Source organism: Carassius carassius, chromosome 19 (genome assembly GCF_963082965.1).
Source record: "Carassius carassius chromosome 19, fCarCar2.1, whole genome shotgun sequence".
NCBI lineage: Eukaryota > Metazoa > Chordata > Actinopteri > Cypriniformes > Cyprinidae > Carassius > Carassius carassius.
The window spans coordinates 10,437,638-10,463,132 of record NC_081773.1 but is presented as its reverse complement, the minus strand read 5'-3'; the positions used below and the strand labels follow the sequence as shown (position 1 = coordinate 10,463,132).

The window sequence follows — 25,495 nt, the reverse complement described above, 5'->3', positions numbered from 1 at the left end:
AACTTTAAAAGCATCTCAGTGCAGTGTCTTTACTCTTATACAGCACTGAGACAAATAGACAATAGATACAAATTTAGGCAGGACCTATTTATTGCAGGAAGGTTGTGACTGCGCACGGTTGCCAGGCATTATGAGTGGGAGATGGTGATTTTGCAGAAGAGTTTTGGTTACCCAGGGAAACTGTATCTGTTCTGGTGCTCGGTCTGAAAAAATGTGAAGGACAGGAGAAATGAAGTGCATTATTCCAAGTTTCTCCATGAAGGACAAAACGTGACTAGAGAAAAATTTAACTCGACATCAAACTCCTATGGAATCATGGGAGGGAGTCAATCAGTGTGTCAAAAGCCATTATAAAACTCTCATGGCAGTAACACACACAGTACAGTAAAGATCAGATGCTATTTGTTCTTTATTATACAGTTATTTTATGATAAGTGGATCATAGCCGTGCTTGGTTATGCAACATAGAAATACTTTTTGACATATATTGTGATACTTAATTATTGGCGTATACCATGGTATTTTATGGTAATTTTAAAGAATGCAATAGTAGAACCCTTGTACGTTTCCATGATTCTGTAATATTTCATACATACAGAATATGAAATAAGGAGATGTGAGAAAGGAAGGAGAGCTCTCGTAATGGACAGGGAGCTGGAGGGAGACATACAGGAAGTATAACAGGATTGTTCGTAGAGTCTGGAAGAGGGAGGGACGCTCAGACATTCTGCCTCCGAACTAAATGCCGCCGGCTCCAAGACATGTAAACAGTGTCTATGCATATGTGAGAATGAGAGTGTTTTCTTTTTCTGTCGATATCTATAAATGCCTGTGTTTTATCCTCTGAGCATTAATTTATGAGCGTGGCTATATACGAGTGTGTGTGAGAGATTAGTTTCCAGAAGCGAACACCAGCATGCAGTCTGACGCACTGCTGTGGATTAAATCTCATATTTATTGATCTGTCTTGAGAAACTCAAACCTTTTTGAGCTGTGTGGTAGTGTAACAATGCAGGTCTGGTGCCGTTCTAGCTGCTGCAGTGAACCTGGGAGGGTCCAGCAGCTCAGAAATACAGGCAGAAGTGTAGATTTGCATCTTTGCTGTGTTTTTCCATGCATCCGCATTCATTGCCTTGAAGATAACCACAAATAACCACATTTCCTGTGTGCATCAGATCACAAATTCATTTAAATATGTAAGCATGCACAATATTTTAAGCTCGATTTCTTATTTAAGCATAATCTTATGGCAGTTGTGTGAGTGGGTTTGATTTTGAAGCACTGTCCTGCCGTTTCAAGTGTTTGTTCTCTTTCTCTCGGCTTGAAACTGAAGTCCATAGCTGTGGTTTTATCATTCCCACTCATCTTTCTGTCTCTTTAGCTCTTTTTGTGTGAGAGCGGCTTTCTTGCCTCAAAGCTCTCACTCTTGTATGCAAGGACATGTCTGTGTCTGAAGCAGAGTGAGAAAGTGAAAAGAATCAAAAGCTGAAGAAAGCTAGTGCTGAGTTAAATTGGACTTTTGAGGCTGTATGGCTCACACACTTGACAGACCAGAACGATTTCAATCATTCTGATAGATGATGCTGAATTCACTTCCACCTGTGATGTTGTTTTTTCAGTTTCCTTGAACAGAAGTTAGTAGGATTTCTTTTGGTGAGTGGACTGTTAGATTTGAACAGAAACTGGTGGACAGTCTTGCATGGACAGAAATTGCATAGTAAGGGCAGATATTCGTGAATTCTTCTTAACCTTTATATAAACAGGAAGTCACATTGAGGTTAAAATGAGTGTGGACTCATCTTATACAAACTATACAGTACCGATCAAAAGTTTTGGGATTGGTATTTTTATTTATTTATTTTTAAAGAAATTTATACTTTTATTCGGTATGATTACTCACTAAATTTATCAAAAGTGACAGTAAAGACATTTATTATGTTACAAAATATATTTCAAAGGACTGTTGTTTTTTGACTTTGTGTTTTTAGATCTTTTTTTAACTTTGTAGATTCAGCTTTTCCATTAGAGGAATAAATTAAACTTGAAAATAGAAAAACGTTATTTTAAATTGTAATAACATTTCACATTTATGCCTTTAAACCCTCTGGAATATCTTGCTTCCTTAACTTTAATTAAAACTGCATTTCTTTACAGCATGATTTTGGGTTGTATTGATTTATTTTGTGGCAATTATCAGCATGTTGATTCTTTATTCAACACGTAAATTCAAAAGCTAAAATGAGCTTAAATGCAAATAATGATTGAATGTCTAACAGGCCACTCTTTCTCTTTCTCCTTCTCTCTTTTCTCTTTCTTCAGAAGAGCAGCAGCCTTTACACAGGGATGAGGCCATCTTCATCGCCCTCGCGTCTGTCTCTATTGTAGCAGTCTTGATTGTGGCGCTGTTCTTCGGCTATCGCATGATGATGGGTGAGATGCAGTACTCTTTGGTAAAGGAAGGTCACGTGTCATATTGTTACAGTGTTGTGATGCATTGTGTGCACACGGTGTTTATTACAGGCGAGTGTAAACAGGGTCTGCACAATATGGACATGATAGAGGCCGCACCGTCTGAACCATCTCTGGATTTAGACAGTTTAAAGCTTCTGGAAGTGAGTTCAACTTTTCTAGCTGCCACCAAATATGTGCACATGATTATATTTTGATTTCAAATTGTATTGTAATGAACTTGAACCATCTGTATTTGTTTTTCATGCAGTTGATTGGTCGAGGACGCTACGGTTCTGTCTATAAAGGATCGCTGGATGAACGCCCAGTCGCCGTAAAGGTTTTTACCTACGCCAACCGGCAGAACTTTGTGAATGAGCGCTCCATCTACCGAATCCCTCTTCTGGAGCATGAGAACATTGCTCATTTTATCGTTGGCGATGAGCGTCTCACGGCGGATGGGCGGATGGAGTACCTGCTGGTTATGGAGTACTACCCTCATGTAAGTATGGATCTGGTACAAGCCTTCTTTTCTCTCATCCTTAAAAGTCATATATGACACAGCTCTGGTGCCTGCTTTGTGTAGTTTTCCACATTTTACCTTCATCTGTCCTTTATTCCTCGTCTCTTTGTTTTATTGGTTTCTACTGACTATTTCTATCAAAGTCTGGAGTGGAATCGAATGTCCTGGCGCTCTCCGGTCAGGTATTTTTATCCATGATTCAGATGGATTTCCAGCAGGCAGCAGGAGAAGGTTGACTTGGATGTCAGCTTTGCTTTTTAGTTGTGCCTGTTCATCTTTCTCTCTCTGTCTGACTGGCTCCTATTGTTTTCATTCACTTATCCATTTGGCATTGCAGTCAGAGAAGGTGTTTTTCTGGCCGTTTTAAAGACAGAGGTGAATTCGCAACAGAACAGATGTGCCACTTTTGCATTTCAGCACAAATTTCTCTGTTGTATTCTCTAGCCACATGCAATCAAGTTAGCAGTTAGCATCCCTCGACAAAAAAGCAATAGGATTTTTCCATTGGCTTTTGGATAATTGCAGAAAATAAGCTGTGTGACTGACAAAAGTTTATGATATTTACACATTTTGTTCAATGGGATAATCTTCGCTGATGAACTCAATTATGAATTTTGAAGCCTAAATACCATTGCAAAATACAATAAAAAGTAAAAAGCTTAAATTAGACATATATTGCATAGTTTGAGTTAAAATAGTTTCTTGTTAGCAACCCCCATTTTCAGCATGTAAAAGCTATTAAAAAAGTCACAAGTGAGATATTACTAATGTATTTTATTTCATACAACTAAACATGAAAACATATTATGCTTGTTAACAAAAAAAATTAACATTGACTTCAGGACGATGGAACTGGAAGTTCAAAAGTGCTAACTTGGTTTTGGGGTTTAGGACTCATTCCTGCAGCACTATATAGCACTGTATGTAAATTAAGTCATTGTCATTTTTTTTTTAAAGTGCAAATTTAATTTAGAACAAAGGCCGTTTTATGTCATTATCTGTCTTATGCACGTTTATGCTGCTATCTAATTTGCGTAATTGCAAACACAACATGCAAATAAACAGACCTATCAATGGGCACAATTCATTCTTAATTCCCCCCCCCCCCACAGCTTTCAGAAAACACGCACGATAAAGCACCGTTTACACCGAAAATGATAACTATATAGATAACGGTAAAGATAACCATATTAGCGTCCACACCAGTGAATGATATCATTTGTTTATTCTAAGCGCACGAGTCTGCCGCTTTAAATTCTCGAGCTCGTTACAGCAGGATGGATTCTGATTGGCTGTCAAGTTTTTATCGTTCATCAGCTGGAGAAAAATCGTTCAAGTGATTCCAACTATATTGTTTCTCTTTGTCTTTATTGTTATAGTTGTGGTGTTGACTCTCCTATTCTTTATTATTGAGAATAATTTTTAGTACTACATCTTTATCATTATCTTTATAGTTATCGTCCTTGGTGTGAACGTGGCCTTAACAATAGCCCAGCATTCTTTGCAACATGTTTTCCTGTAAATTCCTGTTTGACATGTTATAACTCAAAGGTTTGTCTGCAAGTGCGCCCGTTCTAGCCACCTGGTCTTTTGAATGGCAGTGTGGAATGAGACACACCTTTATTGTGTCTGACTGCAGACAGACAGTGCTCTGTTGAGACATCGCTGTGTTTGCTCTTGCCCTCTTTCACTTCTGATGAATGAATTATATAATGAATGAACTAGCCTAAAGACAAAGTACAAGAAGAACCCTTGTAGGTGAAAGTTTGTTTCCTATTTAGACATGAATTGATGGTTTGCTTTAGGCTGAATCGAAGAACTTTCTGGATTTTTCCTTATATGCTCTACCTTTTGAACTAATATGGTTTAAAATAGGCATTTTGATATATGGCAAATGATATAATAAATGATATGTTGGGTATTTTGAGCTGAAACTTCACAGACACATTCTGGGAACACCAGAGACTTATATTACAAAATTTTTAATTCCTAGACAGCATTTCATGCAAAACACCATCCCAAAGTCTGTGGAGGAAAAAATCATACTGTAGAAAGACAGAAATGTCATTTGAAGCTGCTCAAGGTTGAAAAACATGAATAGAAAAGTTAGATAAAAGTGTGTGTGTGTGTGTGTATGTGTGTGTGTGTGTGTGTGCTCTCTATTATTATCCTGTAATATGCTTAGCAACATGCTAAAGTCAGACTTCGGTGAAAGCAATTTTGAGTCAAGTCTACCATGCACTTCACGTGAGGAGCCATTTTTGATGTTTTGTGTGGTACAAACATCCTCTGAAACATCCCTTATAGGTTAGGATGTCAGTTAGGATGCTGCCTGACTTCCATGTCAGTTAGGATGCTGCCTAGCAGCATACTAGCTTTTGAAGCAAAGTCTGTGTGTGTATCAGTCAGTGTTCTGTCCGTCGCACGTCGTTAGAAAGACAGAATGCCTGGACCAGTGTCCGGGGATAACATCATTTTCCCTGTCGCTATGGTGATATGGAGACTCAGGCAGGGCTTGAGGGAAAGCGATTGGCTTTTATGGCTCTGATGTACACTTACAGGTAGATAATCATTCCTCTACCCAGAGCGCCCTGTAGTCTGTTAGTTTTCTCTTACACACCCGTCCATCCTGGATGACCGGTCAAAAATCTCTTGATCTATGTCCTTGTTAGCGATGCAGAGCCAATTCGCTGTTTTTAACATGCACTCCAACACGGCATGATTAAAACATTTCTAAAATGTTTTACAATACAATTTAAATATATATATATATACGTATTTTATTTATTGTTAATTTTAGTTAAGTTGTAAACATATTATATTAGGCAACCTTATTATATTTTGTTGATTTTATAAAAAGTTTGGTGTCTGTTTTACTTCTATTGTTACCTTATCATAACACATCTTATTTATGTTTTATTATCTTATTTACATTTAAATATTTGTTTTGTGTAGGACAACTGCGTGCCAGGTTCTTTAATTTAGAAATGAAAAATGCAACAATGCCTGTATTCTAGACTAATTTGGCCACTGGATTCATCGACAAACACATCTATGATTGATTACAATGCTCAACCAAGTGCAGAAAAATGTTGCAAATAAAATATTTTATTGCGACAAGAGTGAACCAAAATTAAATTCTGTAATCATCACTTCATTCACATTTGTCGCTTTCTATGTCGCATTATTTCAGGAGCTTGCCATCAGGACAGTGACCTTAATGAGATTACAGTTCAAAGTTAAACGCAGCATGCCACAGTGACCGTCAACTAATAAACAACTATTTGACCCACTTTTTAAATTGGCTCACAGTATGACAGTTATTGATATTTCTACAACATGCATAATTACATCCGCCTCTCTACAGCACTGCATGTACTGTATGTACAATAGCTTCCTGTTGAACCCATTAAATCTAATCTACAGTATTACTTCTGTAGTTTAGTTCGGGAAAAATCTCTGTTATGTGTACAGCACTGTTTGCTGTTGCTGGTAGTTTTAATTGCGTTGCCTAAATACCCCAGAGGCAGTAATTAGTTGCAGGCGGCTTTACATTCAACTTTGTTGAAGCACCAATTCATTATTCAAGAGCTTCATATCTGCTCTGCAGAGTTTTGAAATGCTGATGTTAAAGCAATGATGAGATGTGCAGGGAAAAAAGCAGCGATATTGATGTGGATAGATTGTTATTGTAGAGCAGTGTTAAAAGCACAGTTCTTATTTTCTACAAGCGAGATGTTACTGCTACTGCAATAACTACCACATCCATGTACTTTCATGACCCTTTAAGTGGTGTGTTTCAGCAGTTACAGGCTCTGTGTGTGTGTGTGTACTAGTTTAACTGTATTGTGTGTTTGCAGGGCTCTCTGTGTCGGTACCTGAGTCTGCACACGATGGACTGGGTGAGCTGCTGTCGTCTGGCACATTCGGTGACGAGAGGACTGGCCTACCTGCACACCGAGCTGCTGAGAGGAGGTGAGGGTCACCTCTACATCTGTGCACACACAAACTTCATTCTTTCTTTCTTTTTCAGCAGCTTCAGGTATATTTGGCTGCCCATTCAAAGGAATGAAGCCTACTTGCTGTAAACAAATTGATATCTTGTACATTTTATATGTCAAATGAAAGAAAAGAAAATATATTTTGTCAAACCTTTTAAATGTCAAATACAAAGAAGAAAAATACTATGTCAAAGGAATATGAGCATGACTGGAATTAAACAAAATAAATTAATAATACTTGAGTAACGGTATGAATGAATAAATTCATAATGAATATATTGCATGAATATTAAAACATAACCATATTTAAAATTTGCATCCATCAAGCAGGGATGCATTAAATTGATCAAGCGTGACAATGAATATATTTATAATGTTACAAATATTTCTTTCAAATAAATGCAGTTTTGTAAGTCGTTCCTTTTGTGAGTTGCTTTGGATAAAATAATCTGCTAAATTAATAAATATGAATGTTTTTAACTTTGTTTATCAAGAATCCTGAAAATATGCTTTCCAAAAATATCAAATCAGCATATTAGAAGGACTTCTGAAGGATCATGTGACACAGAAGACTGGAGTAATGATGCTGTAAATTATAAGAAAGTATATTAAAATAGTAATCAAATTGAACAATATTACAATTTGATTGTATTTTTGATCAAATAAATGCAGCTGTAGTGCATATAAGAGACTTATCTAAAAAAATAAATAAAATCTTGCCCTCAATTTTTCAACAGTAGATTATATACTTAAGATTTCAATCCAAGAACATTGCAATTCAGTTTGTTTCTGCTAGTGGTGGCTGATTCACCACAGGTGTGATGGGCATAGAAATTAGCAAAGTCTCATGGGAGATATAAATCCTAACACAAGGCTTTTAAGTTTCGCACCAGCTTGCAGTTTGAACATATAAACGTGCGTCATCTGACCACTAGGAGACTTTAAAGATGATCACAGATTCAGAATTCCCTTAAAAGCTGTTTGATGTCTGACTTCAAATCTTCAAATAAGAAGCAAGTACTTATCTTTCCATTTCGATGTCAACAGACTTTGCTGTTTGATTGGCATATAATTTAGCAGAAGTCTGGTGGGAGATATAAATCATAACATACCCTGGAGGCGCAGCTGTGGTTATAAGATACATGACACGCATTTTAATAAATTCATGTAGAAGAAAAATAGAGGCTGAATACAGTATTGAGCAAGGTGAATGTTCTGGTTTTCTGTGTGTGCTTTCTTGCACTTGTTTCTTCAGTGAATGGGTCTTGAGTGCTGTAGAGACAACACTCTTAGCCTTAGCTTAGCAGGAATGTGTCTCTAACCACATGGGTTAAAAAAAGCTGTGCGAATCCACTCAAAGAGCCAGTTGACTGCTCTGCTGCATCACATAGAAGCTTCCTTCTCTAATCTGCACATCTGGGTCAGACAGAACGTTTTCTGGAAGATGAATGAGACACTATTCATTATTGTATTTACGATTTGTGTCTTTGTGTTTAACAGAACTACGGCGTGTAGTTAAGAATGCAGTCGCTCGAGATTCTTGGCTGCAAAAAGCTTCTTAAATGTATAAAATTAGATTAAGATGGACAGTTTGAAATATGACGGTTACCCAAGACGTTTTCCATGGAAACTGGTTTTCAGTTCAGCATGATGATCAGTGTTGTTGCTGTTTTTTTTTTGGTCTTAAAGGGCCAGCGTGCAGTGCAAAAGAGAAAACACTCAGCTAATTTGTGCGTGGTGCACCTCGTGTTTCTCTGGGTGCTCCTGTAGCATCGCCAGAGGTCTGCAGACAGTCTGCTCTCATCAGACCTCAAGTTCATTTCCCACTCGGCTGTCTCTGACCCTACCTTCATTAAAAACTGATCTCAGAGCAGCCGTTCACCAGCTTCCTGCGTATGTCGTCATTACGAGCAGATCTCCGTACAGTCGTGCTTCAGATTGCTCAGCCGCTGCCCTCGTTACTGGCTGAACTTTAGAGCCAGACAGGCAGCATGCGTGTGGAGGATGGGGGAAGAACTGGGAGAGAGGGCATTCATCCTGAAACTATTACTCCCATCATGTGCTTCTCTCAGCGCCATCTGCTGGCTGTGTTGTGCAAGTGGTTTGTAGAGACGTCTCAAAAACAATATGTGACCCTGGACCACAAAACCAGTCAGAAGTCACACAGCAATAGCCAACAATACTTTGCATGGGTCAGAATTATCGATTTTTCTTTTATGCTAAAAATCATTAGGATTTTAAGTAAAGATCATGTTCCATGAAGATATTTTCTACTATAAATATATCAAAAGTTAATTTTCGATTGGTAATATGTAAAATATGTAAAATTTTGTACAACTTTAAAGGCTTATATATATATAATTATATATAATTATATATTATATAATTTTTTTTATTTCTCATCCTCAGATTCCAGAATCTCATAGTTGTAAATATTGTTCTATCCTAACAGACCATACATCAATGGAAAGATTATTTATTCAGTTTCAGATGATTTTCAGTTCAGAAAATTGACCCTTATGACTGATTTTGTGGTCCAGGGTCTCTTATGGTCAGTGAAAATCACTTTTAACATTCACTAGTTTATTTAATTTGTATAAACGTATATGCATAAAAAACCATTTAAATGTTTGATAAAAAAAAAAAAAAAAAATTCTGACCTTATTCTAAGGTTGCGTTTGATCAAAAATACAGTAAAAACAGTGAAATATTATTACAATTAACAATAATGGCTTTCTATTTTAATCTGTTTTAAAATGTTATCAATGTTATCTGTTACAGATTTATATAAACCCGCCATTTCACACCGGGATCTGAACAGCCGTAATGTTCTGGTGAAGAACGATGGCACGTGTGTGATCAGTGACTTTGGCCTGTCCATGAAACTGACGGGAAATCGTCTCGTACGGCCCGGTGAAGAGGAGAACGCTGCCATCAGTGAGGTCCGCCCATAAGCACTCGCTTGACTGGAATATTATAACAGTACATTATTGTTAGTGCACATGACCCAGTTATGGTCTTGTTGGTAGTTGGAAGTTTCCAGAATTGCTGATCCAGACCCACCATAAGAGCACGTCTCCCCTCACACCTGTACTGCTCTGCTGTCTAGGTGGGCACAATCCGCTACATGGCGCCAGAAGTGCTGGAGGGAGCGGTGAACCTCAGGGACTGCGAGTCGGCTTTGAAACAGGTGGACATGTACGCCATCGGTCTCATCTACTGGGAGACCTTCATGAGATGCACTGACCTTTTTCCAGGTGAGGACCACAGCTCTGCACAAACAACAGGATGTGGATATACTGCTTGCTAAGCAGAACTGGCTGTAACATGTAACGTCACAAAAGTACATTTTTATTTATTTTATCCACTTTTATAAATGACAGCTGTCAATGCTAACATGCTTCCATGGTATAAGTATGGTTTAATGCACAACAAGGAGGCAAGAACATCCCAAAACAAAACGCCTCCACCTTTTTATTATATGAAAGTGTTTATATTACATGTAAAATGTAATATTTTATAGCACAAAATGATTGTTCTCCTCACATAGACTTATGGATTATGCATACTAGGAACATTGCTCACAGCAGGATGTCCGACCGTATTTGTCTTGATATTTTTCATTAAAAGAGGATTTTTTTATTTTTTATTTTAAGCAGTGCTTTGATGATGGTAGCAGAGATACTTTGGGGTTTGGGCTGAATTTAGAGGTGAAACTTGTGTAGGGAGTGTAACGGTACGCTAACAGCATCCTCTCAGAGAAGTTGTTTCTTAATTAAGCCCTGTCAAAAGAAAATTGTCCATCTGGTTGGTGAGTATCTTGTTGAGCATCTTGACCCATCCCTAAGCTTAACCTCTTATATCCATAACCACTAGGCTACAACGTTGGGTTACAACAAACACTGTGCTCATTATGTTCATGAAATATGAGTGTGCCTCATCTCATTGAGTATTTTTCAGTTAATTCTAGTGAGTGCAGGCTTATGGAGGTCTCTACTGACTGACTTTACTTTGTTTTTTTGAAGGGGAGGCAGTGCCAGATTACCAGATGGCCTTCCAGGCCGAGGCAGGGAACCACCCCTCCTTTGAGGACATGCAGGTGATGGTGTCCAGAGAGAAACAGAGACCCAAGTTCCCCGAAGCTTGGAAGGAGAACAGCTTGGTGAGTCACTGAGGCAGTCTCATTCTGTTCTTGTGACAGGAAGTGGTCAGATTATTGCTGCAAGTTCAGCTGAAGCTCTTCATACAACAACATAGAAGACGACTTATATTCTGTGCATTTTCACTCTCTGCTGAAAAGACCATGAAGTCAGAGCCGGTTGATACTGGCCAAACAGGCTGCTGACCAGGCTGAATTAGTTTCATTTAGTGAACCTGGTCATGGTTAGGCTAGTTAACCATCCTGTTGGATGCACCCGCAGATATCAGCACACATTATACACTGGTCTTTGCAGTACAGTGTGTTTACAACAGAATCTCAAGTGATTCAAGCATGATGAAATCGAACATGATGAGCACATAACAATGTTGTGGCAACCACCGCAGTAGTTTTATTATCGCTGTGTTTTTGACACATTGACTCTCCTCTGTCCCAGGCCGTGCGCTCTCTCAAGGAGACTATGGAGGATTGCTGGGATCAGGACGCAGAGGCTCGTCTGACAGCGCAGTGTGCAGAAGAGCGTATGGCAGAACTGCTGCTGATCTGGGAAAGAAACAAACCCGTCAGCCCCACCATCAATCCCATGAGCACAGCGCTGCAGAACGAGAGGTCAGAGCAAACCTCACACACTCTCACAGTCACTCCTGACCAGCTCGTCAATAAATGAGGGGAACGTGTGCTTATTACACACTTAATTGTTCTTGACTGGGCTTCATGTAATTAGATTTTTTTTGCCTTGCTCTCTGCCTTTTCTACGTAATGTGAAGGAGCTGTAAGCAATTTATCATCGAAACTGTGCCTGATGTCTTACATATTTTACTGAATTAGGTGTTAGGTTCATAGATAATGTTGCTAGGTATAATAAGTGAAATAATTAACTTTTAATTTTTACAAAATAGTATCATAAAAAATAATATACAAAATATTACAAAATATAAATTGTATTCTTTAGGGTATGTAAGGTATGAACATAATTCTTAAAATATATTATAATGTTATAATAATGTTATTGTTATATTAAAAATGAAGGCTTTTTTTTTTTAAGTTAATAGTCGTGTAATTAGTGGGATAATGTACTGTCAACCAGCAAATATATATAAAAAATCATAAATATACATTATAATTCATAGATAATCTAGCTGGATATTATAAGGGGATAATTTACTGTCGGCCAGACCATTTTCTTTTTTTTTTTCTTTTTTTTAATATAATGAATAATATAATGAATAATGATATGCAAATTATGACATAATAGGGTAATTTATTATGTAGGGTATATGTAAGATATAAACATAATTTGTATAATATTATAATAATGTTATATTTAAAATAAAATAAAAATTATTTGGTTAATAGCCATGTACAAAGTAGGATTATGTACTGCATGCCAGCAAATATAACATAAACCACTTCAGGGTCATTCTGGATGGGCTCCTGATCACCCTGTCAGGGTTTATTTTGTGATAATGACCTGTACGTTATCTGATATTTACAGCACCTTTAATTAAATGGACCATCTGTTCTCTGGTTTGACCCCTGTTCTCTCTCTCTGTTCTTGTAGGAATCTTACTCACAGTCGCAGGGCTCCCAAGGTGGGCTCTTATCCAGATTACTCTTCATCCTCTTACATAGAGGATCATGAAGGCATGGTGAAGAACCTCCCAGGTGACGTCTCCACGTCTGGCACATCCTCTGTGGGTGGCATGGGTGTGAGCGGCATCAGTGGCAGCGTGGCGGTGACAGGAGAGAAGAACCGAAACTCTATCAACTATGAGAGACAGCAGGCTCAGGCCCAAGCTCGGCTGCCCAGTCCAGAGACCAGCGGCACGAGTCTGTCCACCACAACCACTACAACAGGCCTCACGCCCAGCACCATCATGACCACCATCTCTGAGTCAGGACACTCGGAGGAGGCCGGAGCCCGGGGAAGTGTACCAGTGTGCCTTCAGCTCACAGAAGAGGACCTGGAGACCACCAAACTAGACCCCAAGGAGGTGGACAAGAACCTGAAAGAAAGCTCTGATGAGAACCTGATGGAGCATTCGCAGAAGCAGTTCAGCGCTCCTGACCCGCTCAGCTCGGGCAGCTCCAGCCTCTTGTACCCGCTGATCAAACTCGCCGCAGAAGTGACCGGAGGATCAGGAACTGGCAGCCAGGCTGATTTCGGGGTGGGCGGCAGTGGAATGGGTGACACTCCTACAGCCATGTTCCCTCTTCCCAAACAGCAGAATCTCCCCAAGCGGCCCACCAGCTTACCTCTCAACACCAAAAACTCTGACAGGGAGTCCTCGTCGTCACGGTTGAAGTTCGGCAAGCACAAGTCCAACCTGAAGCAGGTGGAGACGGGCGTAGCCAAGATGAACACTGTAGTAACAGTCGAGCCACACTTGGCCACCGTCACTAACAATGGGCCCAGTGTCCGCAGCGGTGTTGGAGTGGTCGTTGTTAATGGATATGGTGGGGGCAGTGGCACTGGCTCATCTGATCCATTTGGGAACACCAACCCAGCCGGGCCACAGGGTGACGGTGGTGCACCTCTGCTCCAGAGCCAGCTGAGTGGAGAAGACAGCCGCCTCAACATCAACTCCAGTCCTGATGAACACGAGCCCCTGTTGAGGAGAGAGCAGCCAGCAGCACGTGATCACTCCGGTCGCACCAACTCCAATAACAACAACAGCAACATCCACACAACCGCCATGATTCGTACCTTAGCACCTGTAGACACCCCGATGGAGACATTAACCTGCCCTCCGGGGACACCAGATGGAAGGGATGATGGGGTTCCTCTGAGACGGCATAAGCCCAGGAGACCCGAGCGGCCAAACTCACTGGACCTGTCAGCAGTATCCCAGGATTCTTCTCTATTGGGTAAGATCAGTTTTAGTTTGGACCTGAAGTCCCTAGGTTTTGAAATGCCTGGAATAGGTGTCAATGCTGTCATAGGTGCTCTCCAACGAAAATGCTGTTCCAGAATTTTGGTAGCAACAATTTTTTTTTTAAATACTTTTATTTAGCAAGGATGCATTAAATTGGTTTAAAGTACAGTAAAGACATATAGAATTTCACAAAATGTTTTTGTTTTAAGTAAATGCTGTTCTTTAGAGCTTTCTGTTCTACAAACAATTTTGAGAAAAAAAATGTTTACAAAAATATTATGCAGCACAACTGTTTTCAACATTGATAATAATAATATATCTTTCGCAGCAAATCAGCATATTATAATGATTTTTGAAGGATCATGTGACAGCCTGGAGTAATAACGCTGAAAATTCAGCATTGGCAGGAAGCAGGAATGAATTACATTTTAATTTATATTCAAACAGAAAACAGGCAGTGCAGCCTTAGTGAGTCTAACGGTCCTTGCACACAGAGTTCGAAATTTTTGTATGTTTTTTTCAGGTTTTTTTTTTTTTCGTATTCGTCGTCATGTCCTAACAAAATGCTTATGGATGCGAAAATGCAGAAAAATTTATCTGATCCTAATTTTTTAATGATGAACGAAAGTTTCAGAGGCAGTGTGTAAATGTGATTGGCAAAACGTAAGGTTGTATTGAATTTTTTAACGTGCGAAAATTTCAGAAGAGAATTTCGAACTCCGTGTGCAAATACCTTAAGAGACTTTAGCATTAAAAAAATCTTACTGACCCAAACATGTATTTTATCAAACATACATTAAAAACAGTAATAATTTGTAATATTATTAACATTTAATATAACTGATTAAATCAGAACTTTCAATTTAAACAATTAGTGATATTTGCTTTTTTAAATAATACATTATTGTTATCCAACATGAATTACACATAATAGAGATTATTGGAGCATAGAGTGTTATTTTAGAGAAAGCTGTATTTCCAGTGAAGTCTTAAATAAATCAACCACCATTGGTATGCTTGTACCAGCCGAGCTGTGTTGTGATGAGTTTGGAGACAGTCTCAGACCATCCCTGATGAACAGCGTCCCCAGGAGCTGGCGTGCGTGTCAGCCTGGCTGTAAACAATAACCACCCAAAACAGGACGCCAGGCTGTTTTCCCATCTGAGCTCACTATATCATGCTTTGCTCAGAGCACACCTCCACAGAAGCTAAACATTTCGTAGAAAAAAGGATGAGTGACTAATCATACTTTCTCTCCCACTCTCCAGCTCTTTGTGGTGGAGTGTTTAGATGTTGAAAAGGAAGGAAATTCCACTGGATTGATAAGAATCCAGAAAACATTTGCCCTCAGTTGGCAGCGGCGATAAAGATTGATGCTAACAGACAGATGCGAGCGTGATGACGGAGCGGAGACATGAACCGCTCGAACCTGATGATTCAGACTGGAGCGCACACAGAGAGAGTTAGTGTGGGAAAGGTCAACCACAAATTTGAGTGTGCTGAAATACTGCTCTCTTGTGCTTCACTGGGCGGGATGTTTGGAGCAGCTCTGCTAGTATTCCCAATAGACACATTGCAACACACAACTGTTTTTCATTGAAGTATCAAGGATGTCTCTTAAAACATGACCTCCTTTTCTGTTTTAGATGAGGTCGTGTCTCAAGAGGGAAAAGCCGGATCGGCAGAGAAGATTAAGAAGCGTGTGAAGACACCTTATTCTTTGAAAAGGTGGCGTCCTTCTACATGGGTCGTCTCTTCAGAAACGCTGGACGGAGAGGTGAATAACAACGGGCACAGCCAGCAGACAGGGATGGCAGCGACTGGAGGTGCTCACCCAAGTTCTGGCCAATCGAAATCCAGCATCGCTGTGTTCCTGGTCAGCGGTGGAACTGCGACCACCGCTCTAACCTCCGACCCGCCAGATATGACCTGCCTGTGAACTCGAACGCAGGAGGGGTTCGTCTATGGTATAGTGCTCAAAGAACTGATCCAGCTAATGACCGAAAAGAAATTCGCAAAACGTTTTTGGAAAGCCGACTCCTGAAGGGACGTAATTTGGCAAGCACTTAACTTTTGTTGAACTTAATCCGACTTGTTTTGAAGAAATCGCTTTAAACCGAACCCAGCTATGCAGCAACATTGGCATTAAATGCTTCCAGTTGTTTTTGTTGTTTCTTTTTCGATAGTTTTTATGGTTGTTCTTTCATTTGTTGCACTTTTATTTTTCTAAGCAATCTTAAACACAAATCCTCCGACCGTGTCTGGTCTTAAAACTGAAAAACGTAAATGACAATGTGTTGATTTAACAATCATAGTTAATTAGGCGAAATTCAAATCATGTCCATCTAAAGAAAACAAAAAAGGCAGTGGTCTTTAAGACAGGGTTGACTTCAACTCTAATACCGTTTACCTACAGTACATTCATATGTTTTATATTTGATGTATGTCTCTGTGTACTCAGTTTTTTTTAATATATATATATTTTGAAATGTGCAATAGACTTTAGCTTTGAGGTGCTCCATAAGACAATTTCGTTTTGCTATGTGTTTTTTGCCGCTTTTGTTTATTTTATTTTAATATCTCGAAGGACTGCACTTAGCAGTGGCAATCCTGTGTCCATTTGGCAACCCCAACTGCAAACATCGAAACGTCCCACAAATGACAATCCCGCACCTTTTCACCAATCCCACCACTCTAGAAAAGGGAAGTAAACAGAAAATCTTGGGGTGTTTGCTTTAAATACTGGACTTCTCACAAACTTCAACCAGGACACTTGGTTTTTTTTCCCCCTGTTACACTACAAGTCAGGCATCAACCTGGACTGTTTGCTGGCAATCATGCTTTCTGAAGACACTGAATAATCAAGTCCATCTCTGCACATGCTCAGTGCAGTTTTACCTCTTTGGAAAGTGTATGTAAATGTGTGTGTATGGGTCTACTTCTGCTTTACTGAGCTCCTCGGATCACCGCTGAAAAGGCGTCAGTCAGACAATACTATCCACTACCCATCTCTGCCAGGACAGTGAATGTGCTTCAGAAAGAAAAAAAACACACATATACGTACATACGCCATGAACAAAATATATACAGTATGTACAGACTGAAGCTCACGGCTTCTTTACTTCTGTTTTAGCCTTTGTTAAAATAAGCTGACATGATAGTGTACAATAACAAATCATGATTTTATCCATTTTAGCTGTTTCTGAAGTTATTTTTCTCTTTTTTTAATTTATGTAGTACCCAGGGCCATCTTCATTCTCTGGGTTTATTGTTCTCATGAAATCGAATTGGTAAGTTGTTTATAATCATGTAAATTTATCTTATTTTAATTATACTTTCAAACAAATACATCAGAAATGCATGTAGTTTTATCCTACAACTGCTGCCTTTTGTGGAAAACTGTGGACACGAGCCATTCAAATAATAACATAGTGATGAGGAAAATTCCCATTATATAGCAAGGCCCTGCTTAGCTTGAAATACCAGGAAAAACGAAGATAGCACATGTTTGATCAGAGAGCCCTTATTGGGCTTGTATGCGTTTTCCATAACGTGTGTGGGGATTAACCATGATTTGCCACAAGCCAGCATTATCTTTGGACTTTGTCCATTCCAGAGCGGGGAACTTTCAAAAAGTCATCTGATTTTTCCCTTCCACTGGCATTTTCTGTTGGAAAACAAGACGATGCAGTGCAGCTTAGTTTCTCACGCCCTCTTTTCTGAACCAATCAGCGCTTCAGTCTGACTTTTTTTGTACATGTTTGTAATATAGGCTAACCTCTGTGGTGTAAATATATACGGTGCATTTGTATGCACATATCTGTTAAAAATTAAATTAAATTCAAGCATTTAGCAGACGCTTTTATCCAATTGATATTCAAGCTATCAATTTTTACATATCATGTGTTCTTGGGGAATCGAGCCCCCAACCTTGCGCCTGATAGCTGAGTGCTCTACCAATTGAGCTACAGGAACATGTTTTGCTTTGGGACCAAGAACAACGCTAAATCACTGTGAGATAAACACAGTAACGCCATACTGTTCTCAGCTAGATACGTCAGTGTGAATGCTGGAGAAGATTGTGAACTGAAATGAGGAATAATAGCCTAATCAAAGACTAAACAAACCTCCAGTGCTAATTTGACTGGAATGAACAAACGTTTATGATTTAGACTAAAGCGTTGAAGATAAAACATTGATGAAGCCGAGTCATTGGCCGTGTAGTTTGTTCAGGAGGACTGTCCATCTGCTACATGTTAATAATGCAAGATGTTTACACCAGAGCCTTTGTCCAGGTTTACAGCACACTGTTGGATGCTGAATCATTTACAGATATTACATGCCTTGTTTTTTTCTTGAAGCAGGTCTTTTTTTTAATTCAGTCAAGTTGCAGGAATGTTTTAACTAAACCAAGTTGTACTCTTGCATTTAAAATGAATCAGTTAATTGAAACCTACATTGATTGGAACTCATTAAACTCGCAAAACCAACAAATGGCTAACAATGTGCTCCCTAAACACAAACTTTGAGTATCGGCTGTATTTTGGGGGTGCGTATGAGTGAATAAATGAAGGGTCTGTGTTGACGAGCTGCTGGTTTTCTTTTTTACTTTTGAGTTCATTTTGAAGCTGAAAGTCTTCATTTGGCCCCTGCGTAGATGGATGTTCAAAAAAAAGCCACTGACATGTTTTCTATTACAGCTTGTAAAGTAAGCACTTTGAGAAAAGGAACAAATGATAACTCATGCTTTTAGTCTATTCAGAAAATGTTTTAAAATGCCATTTAGAAAATGAAGCTTGCTGTACAACCCTACATTACTTCGTTGATTAAAGATTATATTAATGAAAACCTTTATATGATGTTCACTTGTCATTTGTTTCCTCTTAACCGGTCAAATGTATAACTAATGGGATCGTTTATAAACTACTTACGCTGACGTTTAATTTGATTAAGTGGCCACATGAGGGTGGTAAAGGCATCCACAATATCATGTATAAAAATCATGTGTCCCCACACAACCGTTTCCATTCACGAAACAGCAAATCATTTAGATAAAAGTTTAACTTTGATGTGGGCACAGATACATAAATAACATGGCATTAGTGAGCACATGAGATTACTCCTTATAAAGAAACTAAATGTGGCCTTTTCGAAAAGAAAGAAAGAGAGAAAAAAAAATTTCAGAACAGTGAGGAAAAGCTTTGTGAAAACTGAATGAAAACAAGCAAAGGAAGGAACAACTTATTTATGAACCAGTTGTGGGAAAGTGAATGATAATTTAATATCTATTTATCATACTTTTTACACAAATATAACTACTTACCGAAAAAACATGAATTATAGACCTTAGTGTATTTTTTTAAACACTTGACTGTATCAAATATAGTAGGTTTAAATATGGTCACACACAAGACAATGAAACATTCTGTATAAATCATAATTATCTTGTTTGCGAAACTTTTCCTCGTTTTACTGCGTGCATTATAATCAAGTTCACGGAATCAAATAATCCACGTTCCATCCAATCAGAAGTTAAGAGGGGTGAGCGAACAGCCAATCAGAGTGGACGAGGCAGAGCTCCGGATCGAGTTGACGGAGCGTGGCTCTGATCTCTGTCAGTTTACTTGAGCTCGCGAGACGGCTTAGTTGCGCCGGTCAGAGAGCAGAAAACAGACTTTACATGGAGTGACAGGGTCACCAAAAAACATTAACCACCTCAGACAGCCTTAAACGAACTTTTAAAGTGTTTATGTCGAGTTTTGTGTCATTTCCCGGCGAACGAAATGTCTCAAAGAGTTCGCAGAAACGGATCTCCGACGTCTAGCTGCAGCGGCGCGAGCGCAGGGAGCCCGAGCGGACCCCCGGGGATCAGCGCCGCTGGAGGGGGTTTACTGGGTCGCCTGCTGCCCATGAAAGCCACGGTTCCCTTCCAGCTGAAAACGCAGACACAGCACCCTCTACAGTCACGGACAGTCCTCTCCTCCACCGGTAACGGTAAATGCCACAGCAGCCGGAGCCCCACGCGATCCCTCTCCTCCTCTTCTGCAGCCACTTCCTCTGCGACGTGCTCACAGTTCGTCGCTGTTTCCTCCGCTCCCTCCTCATCTTCTTCTTCTTCACCATCTTCATCCTCATCAAGAACTAGTCCCATTTTTGCTGTGCACGCGTCAAACCCCAGAGCGTCCCACGCGCAAGTACCTGTGCCATCCTCGTCATCATCATCACCCTACACAGGTGCGCACCTGAGCCCCCAGTGCTGCAGCTCGGATACTTCGGCTCTTACTTCTCATCTGTCAGCCTCTCCGTCTCAGTCGTCGACGCTGTGCTCTTGCAGTCACAGGGCCAGACCCCTCCAGACCCCTGAACATGACAGACTGTCTCCGGAGAGGCTCAGTCCCAGCTCACCTGTCTGCTCAGGTAAATCTACAGTCTAAAGCTGTCGATTTTATATGAGGCCTGATGTTTATTTGAAATCACTGTGGTAACTTGTAAACACACATAGTCCCTGTGGTTTGCGGGGGTTACATCCGCTTTATTAAACTTTCTGAAAGTTTCACAGCCCAACCCTTGACAGGGTTATAAGCCAAATAATGTCCCTACTGTCATTTGAGATGCAAGAGAAGATCGCGAGGCTCACTCTATTACAACTAACTGTATTAAAACATGCCTTATGTCAAATGATTTAGAACAGTAATTATGACAAACCTGCTCATTTTCAACACAAACTGGGAGATTAATCAACCACAATTAATTTTCTGAAAGCCAACGTTTTTGAACAATTTAATTCAATTACACTGTTTTTATACAGAAAAATGTAGACAGTAATTTTATTGTCATTTGATTTTTATACATTAAAATAACTTTTATTTAATCCATGAAAATTAAATAATTAAATTTAATCAGTCTGTCTAATGTCTTACATAATCTCATTAAAATTCATAAATATTTAATACAATAACTATTGAATAAATATATAAAAAATAATTTAATGAATCCTTTATAATTCAATCTTTATGTATTAAAATAAACTTTATTTTTATATGAAAAAAAAATAATACATTTACATAATTAACTGTTTCCCACAGAATTAGATTCTATTTGCAGTGGTGTGGTGTTTGGGGACCGGGGAAGGGGGGGGGGGGGATTAAGTTAAATATATAATATATATATATATATATATGTGTATATATCATAAATATATCATATATTTTTAGTGACAAGTACACATTTCCATTGCCAACACTTAGTGTCAGAAACCTTAAAGGGATAGTTCACCCAAAAATGAAAATTCTATCATCGTTTACTCACCCTCAAGTTGTTCCAAACCTGTATGAGTTTCTTTGTTCTGTTGAACACAAAGGAATATATTTGGAAGAATGACAGAATCAAACAGATCTCGGTCCCCATTGACTTCCATAGTAGAAAAAAATTTATACTATGGTAGTCAATGGGGATCGAGATCTGTTTGGTTACAAACATTCTTCCAAATATCTTTCTTTGTGTTCAGCAGAACAAAGAAACTCATACAGGTTTGGAACAACTTGAGGGTGAGTAAACGATGATAGAATTTTCATTTTTGGGTGAACTATCCCTTTAAAGACATTGCTATTGCTACATTGCTATGGCATTGCTACACTTTCTATGCTATGACTGCTCCACAGACTTCTTGTTGCAAATTTTGCTCACACACACACAAACCTGGACCTGGAGATGGAAACACACCCACCCACACAACACACACACACACACACACACTCAAACTCACAAACTTACTGACACACTCAAACACAGGCTCACACACTCAAACATTCAAAAAGACTCACACACATACTCACACACACAGACTCAGACACACACAGGCTCACACACACACCAAACTGGACCTGGAGGTGGACACACACACACACACACACACACACACACACACACACACACACACACACACACACACACTGGAGATTGAGGTGGACAAAAACCAACACACACCAACCTGAACCTGGAGATAATAATAATATAATGTCTAGTCTGGTGGCTGTGATATATATAAACCTACCAACGTCCGTTGCCATGATTTTTGGAATGACTGATCGCGAGAGGAAAAAAATTACGTTTTAGTCGGATAACATCGGTTAATGGAAACGCCGTCATTTCGCAGTAGTTGTTTATCGATATTTAGAAAAAAACACTAAAGTTTTGCGCGAATCTGTAATGGAAACGCGACAGCGCTTAACATAGACTAACTTCTCAGAGTTATGTTGAGCAACAGTGTTCTTTACTAACCATTCAACTCCGGATTGATTCTGGAATCTTCGCTGGGGAAATAAGCATTAAGCACCGGTGTTGTGCCCAATTTCGACCCCCTGACGAATTATTACCCCCCTTGCTCAAGTCGCTACCTGATTGCCTAATCCTAACCCCTCCCCCACACCTTACCCTAAACCTACCAATACTATGGGAGTAATATTCTGGCGGGGGCCAGAATTCGGCACTACACCGGCAACAATCCGCCCTCTAACTAACGCATGCTCATGTTTTGATTCAGATCGTGTTCGAAGAGGAGGGGCCAGTCGTGCGTGCCTCCGTTGTCAGTTTGTGAGAGGGAGGGAGCAAGCAGCGCGCAGCTCTACAATAAAATACAATTGTACCCATATTAAATAGTTTAAAAATCTGAATCAATCCGTGGCGGTCAGTGTTGATATTGTGGCGGGCCGCCACAAATTAACGAATGTATGGGAAACCCTGATTAAATACAAATACTTAATTGTTTTATTTGATTTTATTTTAGCACCCTTTGGTTTTCTAAGGCCCCTAGTTACCCCCTGTTTGAGAACGCTTCATATTTTTATTTTATGTATCACTTATTTTACCAGGATAGTCCCATTGAGATGCAAAATCTCCTTGCAGGGAGTCCTGGACAATATAGATACAGAATACACATATTGGTTGCTGGGAGCAGATGATAACTGGTAAACGTTATACTTTATATTAACATTAAGTGTCCATTAACAAACCTTATGGGCACATGTATAGCCCAGTCAACTAAATATGTTTCTTATGAGCTAAAGGTTAATTTGTTGACAAAAATAGATGGTGTCAATGACATAATAAATGGATGAGTTAGAGCAGATAATGAAGGCGGTACGTGTATAGAAACTTCACAAAGCATCCCAGGATACAACTCATGAAGCTGGTAGAATGCAGGTAAATGGTGGCTTCATTGAATAAGTTGGAAACAAAAGATTTTTTTTAAACTTAATTCCCATGTATTTGATGACCATATTATTCAAAACTGTGGAAGAAGTAATAATGGATGGGTGTCTCGAAATGCTTGACTGAATAGCTTGTACTTGAAGCTTCATGATGAATCAGGCTCGTTGAATTCTCACTAATGTACTGTATAGCTAACTAGTAATATGTTAAGCATTATATCAGGTAACAGGAATTATACCAGGTAACTTTGGTGTTTATTGCAGAGTATTTCAAATGTCTCATTCATAACATAGCTTATGGGGAGCCGTGCTGAGAGAAGGCCGGTCTGGCCGCTGTGGTTTGGGTGGCCGCTTCAGAGGCTTTGTTGCAGACTGGTAAGAATGCAAATGTTTGGTGGTCAGTCACTGGTTTGACCCTTTGACTTTCAAAGGTTTATTTTGTGATCAGTTTGCCAGCAAGTGTTGCACTGCGTTTTGGTTACTGTAACTGTTTGAATTGGCATTATGGTACCACATATTTTCAGAATAAAATGTAATTTCCGCACAAAGGAGGTTTAAGGGGAACACATTTACACATATTTTCCACTTTTACTTGCATAGATTCAGCCCGTCGGTCCCAAAATATGTCTGACACACAAGGATTTTTTTGACAACCAGCCCTATATATTGTAAAGTAATTGATGGTTGAAATGTAAGCAGCCACAGATCATGAGGTTATCTGCCCCAAAAAGAGTGAAAGATAGTTGTTGTTGGGTTGGGAGTGTCATTCTTTGTGTCTTGGCCAAGACCCAGCTCTCATTGTTTTAGTAAATTACCCATGATTCTCTTGGAACCTCCTCAAACAGACTCTGAAGTCGTGTGTTTGTCTTAGTTATGTTTCTGTGTTAGTCCAATAATGACATGATCTGTCTAAATAAGAGGACAACTGGTCTTGGGTCCACATTTCACTCTGGGTCAGAGACTCATATGGCTGTTGGAATGCCCTTGTGATTACTGTTTTTAGTCTCCTGAGCCATGCCTCCCCTTTTCACCGTATCCTACTGAAAACACTCCACTCTGGTATGTCCAGTAATTTTCCAGATCACCAGACTTGCCTAAGATCCCATGAAAGCCAGAGCACACTAAAGGGACAGAAAAGAGATGGAGGAAATTGGGGAATTTTCTAGCCCTGTGCAAAACTACATATTTTCCACATCTCACTACTAGTAACTAGTCAAGTTTGCAAACACACAAGGTTTACATATAGGCTCAGTTGGTTATGTCTAAAAGGAAAGTAAACTGTTGAGAGAAAACGGATGTATGTCTGAATATTAGATTCCTGCAGCTCTTAAATTGACAGTACTAAACATGCTGCCGTCATTAAAGGGATAGTTCAACCTGAAATTTAATTTCTGTCATTATTTACTCACTCACATGCTGTCCCAGACCTGTATTCATTTTCTTTTCTTGTGCTGAACACAAAAGAAGATATTTTGAGGAATGTGGGTAACCAAGCTGTTGCTGGTCCACATTGAATTTGACAGTAGGAAAAAAATGTTGGAAGTCACTGTGGACCAGCAAGTGTTTGGTTTTCCATGTTCTTCAAAATAACTTTTATGTTCAGCAGAAGAAAGAAATTCATTCAAGTTTTAGAACAATTAAAAAAAAAAACATTACAACATTATAATGTACTGTATGAAAAAACTATATTTATAAAATTTGCTAAATTTGACATTTAACAGTTTCTTGTATAATGTATTTAAAGGGTAAATTTACTCAAAAATGCTAATTCTGTCATCATCTACCAACCCTCATGTTCTACCATTCTACCAAAACTTGGATGTTCCAAAAAGTTTATTAAGACATTGTGAAAGACCTTGACACACTGCGCTTGACTCTTAAGAAGAAGTGGATTACACTGCTTTACAATGTTTTTCTGAAATTCTTTCAAGTGTCAATTGTTTTGGACTTTCCAGGGAGGGATAGAAATCTCTCAGGTAGGATAGTTCACCCAAATATGAAAATTCTCTCTAATTTCTCCCCCTCATGTCTTTTCAAACCAATAAGAACTTTGTTCTTCTTCAGGACCCCAATTAAGATATTTTGATGAAATCCAGAGCTTTCTGACCCTGCATATTAGACAGTGGTTCAATCATAATTTTATGAAGCTACGAGAATACTTTTTGTTTGTGCAAAGAAAACAAAAATGGTGGGTAATTAATGACAAATTTTCATTTTAGGGTGAACTATCGATTTAAAATAGCTTAATTTGTGTTTTAAAGAAGAATGAAAGTCTTGTC

At 39.1% G+C, this 25,495-nt stretch overlaps 2 protein-coding genes across 5 annotated transcripts in view; both read left to right on the top strand.

Moving 5' to 3' along the window:
- Positions 1-17,197, top strand: part of bmpr2b (bone morphogenetic protein receptor, type II b (serine/threonine kinase)) — a 66,449-nt gene extending 49,252 nt beyond the window's left edge. For 2 of the 3 annotated variants that reach the window (XM_059499789.1, XM_059499791.1), the window contains exons 4-13: positions 2,320-2,430; positions 2,521-2,612; positions 2,720-2,950; positions 6,832-6,946; positions 9,754-9,914; positions 10,082-10,229; positions 10,998-11,134; positions 11,568-11,740; positions 12,693-13,999; positions 15,654-17,197. In XM_059499789.1, the coding sequence (XP_059355772.1) occupies positions 2,320-2,430; positions 2,521-2,612; positions 2,720-2,950; positions 6,832-6,946; positions 9,754-9,914; positions 10,082-10,229; positions 10,998-11,134; positions 11,568-11,740; positions 12,693-13,999; positions 15,654-15,946 (2,768 nt within the window). In that variant the 3' untranslated portion in view covers positions 15,947-17,197. The other variant, XM_059499790.1, reaches the window with a different exon arrangement.
- Positions 17,198-19,644: 2,447 nt separating this feature from the next.
- Positions 19,645-25,495, top strand: part of fam117bb (family with sequence similarity 117 member Bb) — a 40,692-nt gene continuing 34,841 nt past the window's right edge. For both annotated transcript variants that reach the window (XM_059499788.1, XM_059499787.1), the window contains exon 1: positions 19,645-20,424. In XM_059499788.1, the coding sequence (XP_059355771.1) occupies positions 19,791-20,424 (634 nt within the window). In that variant the 5' untranslated portion in view covers positions 19,645-19,790. The remainder of the gene's footprint in view (positions 20,425-25,495) is intronic.